At 38.2% G+C, this 12,090-nt stretch overlaps 1 protein-coding gene across 3 annotated transcripts in view; it reads right to left on the bottom strand.

The window, feature by feature from the left end:
* Positions 1-5,539: 5,539 nt before the first annotated feature.
* ube2f (ubiquitin-conjugating enzyme E2F (putative)) overlaps positions 5,540-12,090 on the bottom strand; it is a 7,567-nt gene continuing 1,016 nt past the window's right edge. The window contains exons 2-10 of one of the 3 annotated variants that reach the window (XM_060860651.1): positions 11,935-12,081; positions 10,905-10,934; positions 8,671-8,736; positions 8,190-8,257; positions 8,035-8,105; positions 7,871-7,928; positions 6,677-6,709; positions 6,349-6,411; positions 5,540-6,170 (exon numbers count right to left, since the gene is read on the bottom strand). In XM_060860651.1, the coding sequence (XP_060716634.1) occupies positions 6,120-6,170; positions 6,349-6,411; positions 6,677-6,709; positions 7,871-7,928; positions 8,035-8,105; positions 8,190-8,257; positions 8,671-8,736; positions 10,905-10,934; positions 11,935-12,052 (558 nt within the window). In that variant the 5' untranslated portion in view covers positions 12,053-12,081 and the 3' untranslated portion in view covers positions 5,540-6,119. Of the gene's footprint in view, positions 6,171-6,348; positions 6,412-6,676; positions 6,710-7,870; positions 7,929-8,034; positions 8,106-8,189; positions 8,258-8,670; positions 8,737-10,904; positions 10,935-11,934; position 12,090 lie in introns of all 3 variants that reach the window. The other 2 variants (XM_060860652.1, XM_060860649.1) reach the window with 2 other exon arrangements.

The raw sequence follows: 12,090 nt of genomic DNA, 5'->3' as shown, positions 1-12,090 counted from the left end.
GATCACACTCCTCCTCTCCCTCCTTTCTTTTCTGCTTGTTTTTCTTCTTCACTTCTGTCTAAAGTCGGTGCTTAGAGAAACACACACACAGACAAACACTGCACCGGAGTGCGGAGCTGCGCGCGCGGATCATCATCATCATCATCATCATCATCGCTCTCCACTGAACTCAGCACCGCTTTAACCCCGCCCACAAAGCGCTGAGATTGGACACAAGGGGCGGAGTGAACACTACCACGCCCACTACAATCCTAAACCACGCCCCGAAATGCATATATTAATTAATTACTTTTGTTTTTATACTCTTTGGTTGGTTTTGGTGTATTTTGATGTTTTTGAGTATATAACAGTGCTTGTTTTGCATTATGTAAACAATATAAATTAATATAGACCATAACATTATATATTTGCTTGTTTACATGTGATACAAAACCCCCAACAGTCAGATGATTCAAGTTAGGAATTGCTGTGAAAATTACTCATATTAATTTATAACTTTATATATATTATCTGATTGATTGATTGATTGATTGATTGATTGATTGATTGGTTGATTTGATGTAACTTTTAGGGTTCTAAGTGTTATCAGATACTGTACAGTACACTACTAGCACTCAGCTCGCTCTAACTTTGGCCTTGTTTGTTTGTTCTAATTAGATACTATTCTGATTTTAGAGCTTTGGATATTGTCCTATACAAGTGCTCAGCTTTTGTAGGATTAGTGGTGCCACAACTTTATTTATTTGCTTGTTTGTTTACATTTCATACAAATTAGAACCTGAAGCTTGGAATTTCATTCAAATATTCAAACACTGACTCTGTGTCAGCTTGTTTGTTTATTTGTTTGTTTTTTTGTTTGTGTTGGCTTTTTAAGGAAATGTGATGAATATTTATGTATGTATTTTTTATTTACCTTTAATACATACATAAATGAAATCTGTGAATATTATCATTTTTTTAAGAAATACAATGAGATTGTTTGTAACTTGTGTTTTTGTTTTAGTTTTTTTTTCAAAATTATTTTCATGATCGATTTAGTAAACAATCAGTTACTAAACAGTTACTAGACCAGTTACTAAACAGTTACTAGACAAGTTACTAAACAGGTACTAGAACAGGTACTAAACAGTTACTAGATCAGTTACTAAACAGTTACTAGATCAGTTACTAAACAGTTACTAGACCAGTTACTTGACCAGTTACTTGACCAGTTACTAAACAGTTACTAGATAAGTTACTAGAACAGGTACAGTACTAAACAGTTACTAGAGCAGTTACTAAACAGTTACTAGAGCAGTTACTAAACAGTTACTAGAGCAGTTACTAAACAGTTACTAGATCAGTTACTAAACAGTTACTAGACCAGTTACTAAACAGTTACTAGATCAGTTACTAAACAGTTACTAGACCAGTTACTAAACAGTTACTAGACCAGTTACTAAACAGTTACTAGACCAGTTACTAAACAGTTACTAGACCAGTTACTAAACAGTTACTAGACCAGTAACTAAACAGTTACTAGACCAGTTACTAAACAGTTACTAGACCAATTACTAAACAGTTACTAGACCAGTTACTAAACAGTTACTAGACAAGTTACTAAACAGTTACTAGATCAGTTACTAAACAGTTACTAGATCAGTTACTAAACAGTTACTAGACCAGTTACTTGACCAGTTACTAAACAGTTACTAGATAAGTTACTAGAACAGGTACAGTACTAAACAGTTACTAGAGCAGTTACTAAACAGTTACTAGAGCAGTTACTAAACAGTTACTAGATCAGTTACTAAACAGTTACTAGACCAGTTACTAAACAGTTACTAGACCAGTCACTAAACAGTTACTAGAGCAGGTACTAAACAGTTACTAGATCAGTTACTAAACAGTTACTAGATCAGTTACTAAACAGTTACTAGATCAGTTACTAAACAGTTACTAGACCAGTTACTAAACAGTTACTAGACCAGTTACTAAACAGTTACTAGACCAGTTACTAAACAGTTACTAGACAAGTTACTAAACAGTTACTAGAACAGGTACAGTACTAAACAGTTACTAGACCAGTTACTAAACAGTTACTAGACAAGTTACTAAACAGTTACTAGAACAGGTACAGTACTAAACAGTTACTAGACCAGTTACTAAACAGTTACTAGATCAGTTACTAAACAGTTACTAGATTAGTCACTAAACAGTTACTAGACCAGTTACTAAACAGTTACTAGACCAGTTACTAAACAGTTACTAGACCAGTTACTAGACCAGTTACTAAACAGTTACTAGACAAGTTACTAAACAGTTACTAGAACAGGTACAGTACTAGACCAGTTACTAGACCAGTTACTAAACAGTTACTAGACAAGTTACTAAACAGTTACTAGACCAGTTACTAGACCAGTTACTAAACAGTTATTAGACCAGTTACTAAACAGTTACTAGACCAGTTACTAAACAGTTACTAGACCAGTTCCTATACAGTTCCTATACAGTACTAAACAGTTATTAGACCAGTAACTAAACAGTTACTAAACAGTTACTAGAACAGGTACTAAACAGTTAATAGACCAGTTACTAAACAGTTACTAGACCAGTTACTAAACAGTTACTAGACCAGTTACTAAACAGTTACTAGACCAGTTACTAAACAGTTACTAGACCAGTTACTAAACAGTTATTAGACCAGTTACTAAACGAAAGTTTCAACACTGAACAGACTTTCCACACTGTCCACAGATCTTTTGTCCCCAAATGACATCCCTATGTGGCTGTTAACCAGTTTATTACTTAAATGATTATTAAAAAATAATCCTGAAGTAAAAAAAAAAACAAAATAAATAACTGCACATTCCTGACAGACTCATTGAGGATTGCTGGATTAGTGTTGAAGGAGACTGCAGTAAAATTATGCTGCAGTGACGGCTTTCTGGAGAATAGAAACTTATTTCCAATTGAACAGCGCCATCTAGCGCCATCTAGCGTGTGTGTGTGTGTGTGTGTGTGTGTGTGTGTGTGTGTGTGTGTGTGTGTGTGTGTGTGTGTGTGTGTGTGTGTGTGTGTGTAGAAAAAAGTTTTTCTTTTTAAAACAATAAATACAAATATATTTAGTAGAAAATAAATACCCATGTAGCTAAAAGGTGCGTATTTAACAATGTAAAATCATTCGATGAACTAAATTCATTTAATGATTAAAAAACTATTATTATATTCTATATTTAAACTTTTTTATAATAAAATAAAATTCTAGATTATAAAAATGTGTATATATATATTTCTATGCAGAATTGGTGTGTTAGTGAAACTGTTTTTGTTTGTTGTTGTTTTTTTTTTGTTTTGTTTTTTGTTTTTGCTATTTAGAATACAAATTAGTTAATTATTTAAAATAATTCTAACCTAATAAAATACATTAGTGTTTCGAGTATTAATCTTTTTTTGTTTGTTTCCTGCCTGGTTCCTGATTGAAGAAAACAGTTTTAAACTGAAAAGGGATGTTCACCAACAGGGGGCAGTCGTGTCATCATTCCACTCACACACCTGATCGCTGATGGGAGAAATGACGTCTTGATGAAGGTTGTTGTTCCAGCCCTTGTCAGAAAATGAGCTTCCTGTGGTGACCAGCAGTGTGGTCATGGTACAAGGCCCAGTGCCTGCTTTTATTCTGATGTCTTTCAAATTGAGAGTTTTCTGATTAACTAGAGTCTAGAGCACTGTTGTATGTCTCTCTGGATAAGGGAGTCTGTCAAATGCCTTAAATGTGAATGTAAACTATAGAAATATTTAACAGACTAACATAACGTACAGTGGGACCTCAGCATACGAACAACATCCCTTGTAAATGTTTGCCGCGGCATTTCATCGGTATACGTTCAAAACTTGCGTTCAAAAACGCATTCACATATTTTCTGAATGATTTTTCAGTCAGCGAAAGCTGTTTCGAAAGTCAACCCATGATACCAAAGTCACCTTCGGCATGCATTCAAAAGCTACTTGGTTTTTCATGTGTTTTTTGTTGACAGACAGTCTGTTCTATTGTGAGCCGAAGCTTAGCGGGACGACTTCGTTAGTGTTTGTGGTTTTCTTTTGCGTTTTGTGCAAGATTTAGTGAAGACATAGCCACATGGGTAACAAGAAAGTTAGCAAATACAGTAGCACAATGAAAAGGGAGCCACTTAGAGTGGAAATTAGGGGGGGGGGAATCAAAAGACGGTGCAATAATGAGCGATCTCGCTAGAGAGAAGACAGCCAGCATCCACAATAAACTTAAGGAAAAGGACAAGATTGTTTTATATGCAAAAATATGATTATAGTGTTGGAAATTGGTAATACTGGTAATATTAATACCAGTGATTTGTATGCCAAGGTTCCACTGTAATAAAAATTAGTAGGCGTGGCCTAAACCATACAGTACCAAATTACTTTAATTTTTTCCATCAAACTTTGCCTGTTCTTTTATCCCCAAACGAAACTAGAACATATTTTTTGTCCTTTGTCTTGCACCAATACCAAGGCGGTGTCTTTGCTAATCTTGTATCATGTATGAATAAACACAAGCTAGCTAGCTGAAGAACCTAACAAGCTACCTAATAACTTACGATCCTTATCCAGAGAAAACAACTGAAAAGATTTTCCTTAGACAGTTTGTTTAGCATGAGAGTGATTGTTGATCAGTGTTGATAAATGGTGCTGAACAAGCGCTGAGGTGTCAGGACAGTCTGTTTTAACATCATACAGGACCAAAGAAAAAGATAAAGATGTAAAAATGTCATGATATATTGTTTGTCTTCAGTGAAAAGCGTGTAGCGTGTACACAGCGCCTCCTAAAGGTCAGTCAGAGTTACTGCTGCATATAAATGGTTTATGAAATGTTTGGGTTATTACGGGATCCAGATTAAGCTCCAGATGTTTGATGGGTTCTGAGGATCACTGCAGACAAGTGCTCTCTCTCTCTCTCTCTCTCTCTCTCTCTCTTTTCCTTCATAATATCCATCTCTTCATCTCTATACACTACTTCTCTCAGTCTCTCTCTATCTCTTTAATCTACTTCTCTGTGTCACCTTTCTGTCTCTCTCTGTATCTCTCTCCCTCTGTTCATGTCTCTCCCAACCCCAGTTCATTCTACATCTGCCTCTCTCTCCATCCCACTCCTCTTTTGTCTGTTTCTTTCTTTCTCTTTATTTCTTTCTCTACCCTAATTTTCTCTCTTTATCACGCTTTCTCCATCCTCACCCTGATCCTCTCTGAATGTTTGCCTTAACCTCTTCACCCCATATCTCTCTCACTCCCACTCCTCTCTCTTGATCCATCTTTCAACCCCTCCCTCTCTCTCTCTCTCTGTTCTGTCTGCCTGTCTTCTCACTCCATCTCTCTCCCTCTCCGCTTCCTGCCTGCCATCTCTTAATTTCTGTGTGTGTGTGTGTATGTGTGTGTATAAAGTCTCTATCTTGTAATGAAATGAATTCTAAATTGAGAAGAAAAAAAATATGAAAAAAAAAAGGAAATCCACAGCTCTTGAATCATACAGGAATAAAATACACATTGCGGAGTTTAAACAGTCTCTTTACTCAGAGAATCGGAAAATTAGGGAGTGTGGCTTTATATATCGTGCACAGATCAAGCAAACGTGAGACTCCGGACATGTAGCATATTTTTTCTTTGTAAAATGAGGAGCGATTGTGGCAATTACTAAAATAACACAAAATTATGGAGGAAGAGAGAAAAAAAAAAAGAATACATTAGTCGGCACGTGCAGGTGGTGATTATTGAGTGAGATCACGTGAGGGAACAGAGAGTCCTCGTCTTTTTATGATTGCCTTGAATAATTTTTATTATTATTAAATATTGTTATCATTAGCTGTAGCTGATGCAGGACCAGCTGTGGCAGCAATTCTGGGCTTCCGCAAATCAGCCCTGAGCGATAATTAAAAAGGAAATATTAATCCCAAATACCCTCCCACATCAACCTCCCCCACCCCACCCCCACCCCCACCCATTTTTGAGTTCATGCTGAAGATTCGAGATCCACAGAATCCTTCTCTCGCCATCCCGTCGTGTAAATGCTGCGGGAGTTTCAGCTCGTGGGTCTCGGGGTCGGAAGTGTGCGGTGCGAAACGGCGTGCGCATCATCTTGCATAGTTTTTGATGAAGTCCTGCACTTTGCACCTGAAATCGTCCTAGAGGAGAAACATCAGGATGCATGAACGTCGTTTTGCTTCAAAAAAAAAATTTCGATCACACTTTGATCACGTCCTCAGATAACACTATAATGTCGTGTTAACACTATAATGTCGTGTTAACACTATGGTCCTCATCATCTTTGACACGTTAAAGTGTGTATAACGGTGTCTTTACCTTGTCCCGTAAATGATGCTCCGCTGCATGTATGTTCAGTGGATCGTCAAAATTAAGTAGATCCTGTGTGAAAGAACACAAAATAAAGGGTTTTGTTTTCAACCCTCTTCCACATACATGGTTGCTGTGATTGACAGAACAGCCAACTTTGCACCATACCATGGATCGTCAGGTTTCAAATTTCACCTTTAATTGGTATGCAAGTTGATGCAACGTTCACAAAACAAAGCTGGTTGCCATACGCAGTTCTTCGATTACAACATGGTGCTACTTGAGAAGAAACTAAACCAAACACATACACAAAGAAAATGTGGCAAATATTACTTACGGTAAACAGTGAATTCAATCCCCATACTACATCCTGTGGAAGGAGAAGGTTACAGATTAGCACAAACACATAATTGTCACGCTAAACTCCTCTGTCCTGATCGTGCTGGAAAAGTTACAAACCTACTTTTATTTTGCGCTTTTTCTTGTGTTTTGGTTTAAATGTATGTTGTAATGATCTACACTGAATTATGCAAGTGCAAGTAGGGCTGGGCGATACGGCTGAAAACTGTATCACGATATCAGTGTTTCATATCGGTCGATATCGATAATTATTGATATTTTTTATGACCCATTTAAAATAAGGACCAGGAGAAAAATATATTACATTTAAACATTTTTATTTGAAACTTAACCTTCCTCTGATCAGAATCCCCTCAGTTATTAAGACAGAAATGTCAACAAGCAGGAAAACTCTAATAATTATAATGTAAACATGAGTCTAAAGTCACAATGAACACTTAACTGTTATCTCTTAACATTTAAGGTGCGAAATGAAAGAAAATGTAAGAAATGCTTAATAAAGTGTAATAAAATAGTGCAAAGTGTTAAATATAAACAGAGAAACCTGAGAATTTTGTGCAAGTTTAGTGCTAGAAAAGTTCACTAGCTGTTCACCTTCTGGTGAATAAAGTGTTTTGTAAACATAAATAAAACTGAGGTAGACTGAGATACATCTGTAATATAAAAAACAAACCTGATACACTACAGTAACATTGTTTGAAATATAAAACCTGCAGAAATATGAAAAAGTAGCTGACTTTTCCTCTTTTATTTACAATTTCCTCGCTCGCTGCGGCTCATTTTCTGCTCATCAGTCGCCGGTTACTGAAGAGGAATCCAGCAGACCAGCACGAGACGACGATATGGCGCGACCAAACATGATACTGTTACATGATTGGCTGTTAGCGTGTCTCTCCCTACGTTGCTAGGTTACCAGAGAGCGAGTGCCTCTGTTAATGCAACCAAACTTGCTTCGCAACCTCTGTTTTCTTCCGACGAAGAATAAAAAATATCGAGCGTTTTATCGAACACATTTTTTATTGATATCGATCACGTGTCTATCGCGATACATATCGTTATCGTTTTATCGCCCAGCCCTAGGTGCAAGAATAGAATTTATAATAAATCTATTAAAAAGAATGTACAGGACTTATCCCTAGACTAATGACAGATAGAGTGATGGTGTCGTTACCTTTAAGGTGCGTGTGGGCGCCCACCCCGTGCCGTCGATCGAATGTTCGCGCAATAAGCTACAACAGAGATCACGTCATTTTAATCGCACGACCTTCTGCGTTTAGGTTATAAGGAACAAAACAGGACGTTTAGAAGTATACACAGTAATTAATAATTAATTACCTCAGACAGATTTCCCCCGTCTCAGCAATGTTTGGGTGCCATATTCTTGTCAAGCACTTAACTTTAGGAGGCTGTGATGTTTAAAAACAAAGAAATAAATACTGCATCCATACGTACTTCTGAAAGCCAAAATATGGACGTCCGCAGGTACTTACCACCATGTTATAGGCTTCGGGAACATCTATTTCAAATTGAAACTTTCCTCCCTGATAATATCCTTCATCTGTGGAAAATTCATCAGTATTTACTTCAGTAAAAAAAAAAACATTCACTGTCTAAATTCAGTCTTACATTTTACATTTACAGCATTTGGCAGACGCCATTATATCCAGAGCGACTTACATTATCTCATTTTTTTAATACAGCTGAGCAATTGAGGGTTAAGGGCCTTGCTCAGGGGCCCAACAGTGGCAGCTTGGTGGACCCGAGATCGAACTCACAACCTTCCGATTGGTAGCCCAACACCTTAACCACTAGGCTACCACATGCAAGTCTTTCTGTGGCTGGTTATTTTTGTCCTACAGCACAAATGCTAACAACGCTAAAGAAATCCAAAAACTTTCAGTCAGCATCAACCACAAAAAAAAAAAAATAAAAAAAATAAAAAAATTAAAAAAAAACACAGGTCACATTTACCTGGAGAAATGGTGAGCTGAAAGTGGTGGAGCTTGTTTTCATCAGGAAACAGGACCTTACAAGTGCCTACAGCAAGAATAAGACTATTTTAGAATGGTGTGGAAAAGGGCTGCGTGATGTAGAGCGTAAGAAACGAAGAAAGAAAAAAACAGCACTTATACAATGCAAATTACACTATAAAAAACATTAAAGAACGAGACCTGGTTTTTAAAAGGGTGAAATGTGGTAAAATTGCATTTCTACAGAAACCCCGAAAGCCAAGAACTGTTTTCAAACCAAGCAATTAGACCTTTGCACCCGTGCGGTGGTACACATGTAACGTCAAGTCAACGACGGCGAAAATAAACAGTTTGTGATGATTCTAGGTTTCCAGAAGGTGCTTGCAAAGAGCTGAAAGTGACAGAGGAATGAAAGACGAGGGGGAAAAAAAAAAAAAAACAACAAATAAAAAAAGAGAAAAGAAAGAAAAATGACATTTTGGGAAGGTCTGAAATTAAAACTAGATAGGACATAAATAATGTAAAAGAAAGGGAGGAAGGTAAGAGAAAACAGAACAGGAGGCTTAGATGTGAGCAGCTGGAACTGCAGGACATTTAGAGACCTTACAGGTACAGTTACAGGTACAGTTACAGGTACAGTTACAGGTACAGTCAATCTAGCATCTCACTTGTTCTGAGACAGCAATGTACTGGTCCATTTGGACAACAGACCGGTGAGCAGATGCATTAAATATTCAAGGCAGCGCAAAATCAAATGATGGGACCACCTCAGGTGGGACCACCCAGCCACGGGTCAAATTCCCCTCATGAGTTCTGAGACAGTGCCACATACTCAGGGTTACCCGCAGAAAATTTGTTAGTTAAGGAGGTAGGGTTGGGCGGGGGGGGGCAGGGCTTCTTTGTGAGATAGACCACAGACTGTGCTACGTTTAACAATTATTAAAAACAGGCACGTGCAACCTAGCTAGCAGGTGAAGTACTCTCACCCTCACTCTCGCTTATCAGAACTACCTCGGGTCACGGGGAGCCTGTGCCTATCTCAGGCGTCATCGGGCATCAAGGCAGGATACACCCTGGACGGAGTGCCAACTCATCGCAGGGCACACACACACACTCTCATTCACTCACACACTCACACACTACGGACAATTTTCCAGAGATGCCAATCAACCTACCATGCATGTTTTTGGACCGGGGGAGGAAACCGGAGTACCCGGAGGAAACCCCCGAGGCACGGGGAGAACATGCAAACTCCACACACACAAGGTGGAGGCGGGAATCGAACCCCCAACCCTGGAGGTGTGAGGTGAATGTGCTAACCACTAAGCCACCGTGACCCCCAGGTGAAGAACTCAAACAACAAAATCACCAGCTAACTTACTTTAAATTTGCAAGAACTATAGACTAATACAATAACAGGCTTAAATAAACCCAAAACATAAGTCCACTTACAGTTCTCACAGACACGCGTTTTATCAACTGGCTAGTTATCTTCCAGACATGTGACAAACCACGTCTGTCTCTCATTTTGGCCGTGTGGCACGCATGCCCGCTCGCGGTGTGAAGCGCATCCGCGCTATTCTCCGAGATGCACTTGACGGCCTTTTGTGCAGCGGGGCGGGCCGCCCGAACTGCAAAGTGCTGCGGGAAGCCCTGATACTGCTCACATTATTCACTAATCACTAGGAAAGCTCAGATGTTACTTCCTACGGTTATCCATTTCCTACAACAGTTTGGAGTTAGTGATGTTGAAGTGATGTAGTGTAGAGAAAGAGTGAAGTCTGCAGTGTTGTCCTAAACCAGGGAGAACCTGCCAATGCTAAAAAGACTCGCGAGGGCATGTATTTAAAAAATATATATATATATATATATATATATATATATATATATATATATATATATATATATATATAAATATTTGGCACTTGTCATTTTAAGACTTTGTGGAAAGGTGATAATTATAGTTAGCTACCTGTAATTTACCTGCTTAGTGACAGACTAATGGGTGTGTAAAGCGCTGCTGGCTAAAGCGCTACCCCAGCATTGTGTTTGTTGAGCTTTTAGTCGTGTCTTTCTTTTCTGCATAAGTTTTCGTTTAGCCTTTGAAAAAAACATCGCCGCTGGCTATATGTATAAAGCCTATTCTGTCTTGTTCTGTCTTGTTTAGTAAATCGCTCTGGAGAAAAGCATCAGGCGAATGAATGAATAAAAATGTAAATGAATGGATTTACTCACTAGGAAGATTTGGCTCGAGGTCTGCGACTTCTGCACACAGGAATCAAAAGCAGAAATGATTAATTTCAGTCATGTGCGACAAACAGATTCCTGTTAAAATCTAGAGCTTCTGGGTAAATCTACACCACTTAGCAGAACTGCATTATACAGGATGCGTATGAAGATTTTTGGCATCGCTGATTGTCTAGAGAGTTAGTAGGAAGTAACTGATAATGCTATTAATGACACTGCTCGTCTTTAGACCTCCTTTTCCTAGCCAACACATGTGCTATAACTCAGACTGACAGAGCTTTACAGTTACAGCTACTACACACATGATGTTGACTTGTCTACCTTTTAGCTTTAACACCAGCAGCGATCGTATCTCGCAGCCAAAACCTGGCCTCAGTACTGAAATGTATCGCACTTAAATTTCATTTGAAATGAAAACAGTGTTGAAGTTAACACAGATTGGAAGAAAATCTCTTTTAAAGACGCTTAATTTGTCTATCAGTGTAGTTGTAATTCTTGAATGTTTTATCCGTGTTGTTTTCTTTTTCTTTATTTTCTTTGTGATCAGAGAAAAAGGCCATCAGGCACGTTCACCAAATCGGGCCTTACTTTCTCCTGTGTTTCTCTCATTCCTTATTTTTATTTATTTATTTATTTATTTATTTGGTTCACTTTCTTTCCTTTTATTTATTTTTTTTTCTTTTTACCAATCTCACTTTCCCCCCATGTTTCTTTCTTCGTCCTATTTATCTTTCCTTCTTTCTTTCTTGAACATTTCTTCAATCCTTTTCATTGCTTTCAGCCTCTCCTGTTTTTCCACTACTTTCTAGCTTTTATGTTCTTCCTTCCCTGGATCTTTCTTTATTCGTTTCTTTCTCTCTTTCATCCTTTTTCTCTCTCACTGATTCACTGACTCCAGGTATTGAATCCTAAAAGCCCAAACCTTGATTCACCTCAAAGTGAATTAAACATGTGTGTGTTTCTGTTTGTGAGACAGTGGATTTTGTCGAGAATTTGGGGAGAAGTGAGAAGGCGGTACCTTTAATAAGAAGCCGGTCTCGTATAGATACTCTGTGTGGGGCTTCGGTGGAGCCTGACATGGCTCTGGACGCACGCACACCCTCCTCCTTCTTCAGCTTACTCGCCAGCGTCAGCATCGCTGACCCTCACACACACACACACACACACACACACC

This window comes from Tachysurus vachellii, chromosome 24 (genome assembly GCF_030014155.1).
Source record: "Tachysurus vachellii isolate PV-2020 chromosome 24, HZAU_Pvac_v1, whole genome shotgun sequence".
In the NCBI taxonomy this organism is placed as follows: Eukaryota; Metazoa; Chordata; class Actinopteri; order Siluriformes; family Bagridae; genus Tachysurus; species Tachysurus vachellii.
Note: the sequence above shows the minus strand (reverse complement) of the source record. Positions and strands in the feature narration are given on the sequence as shown.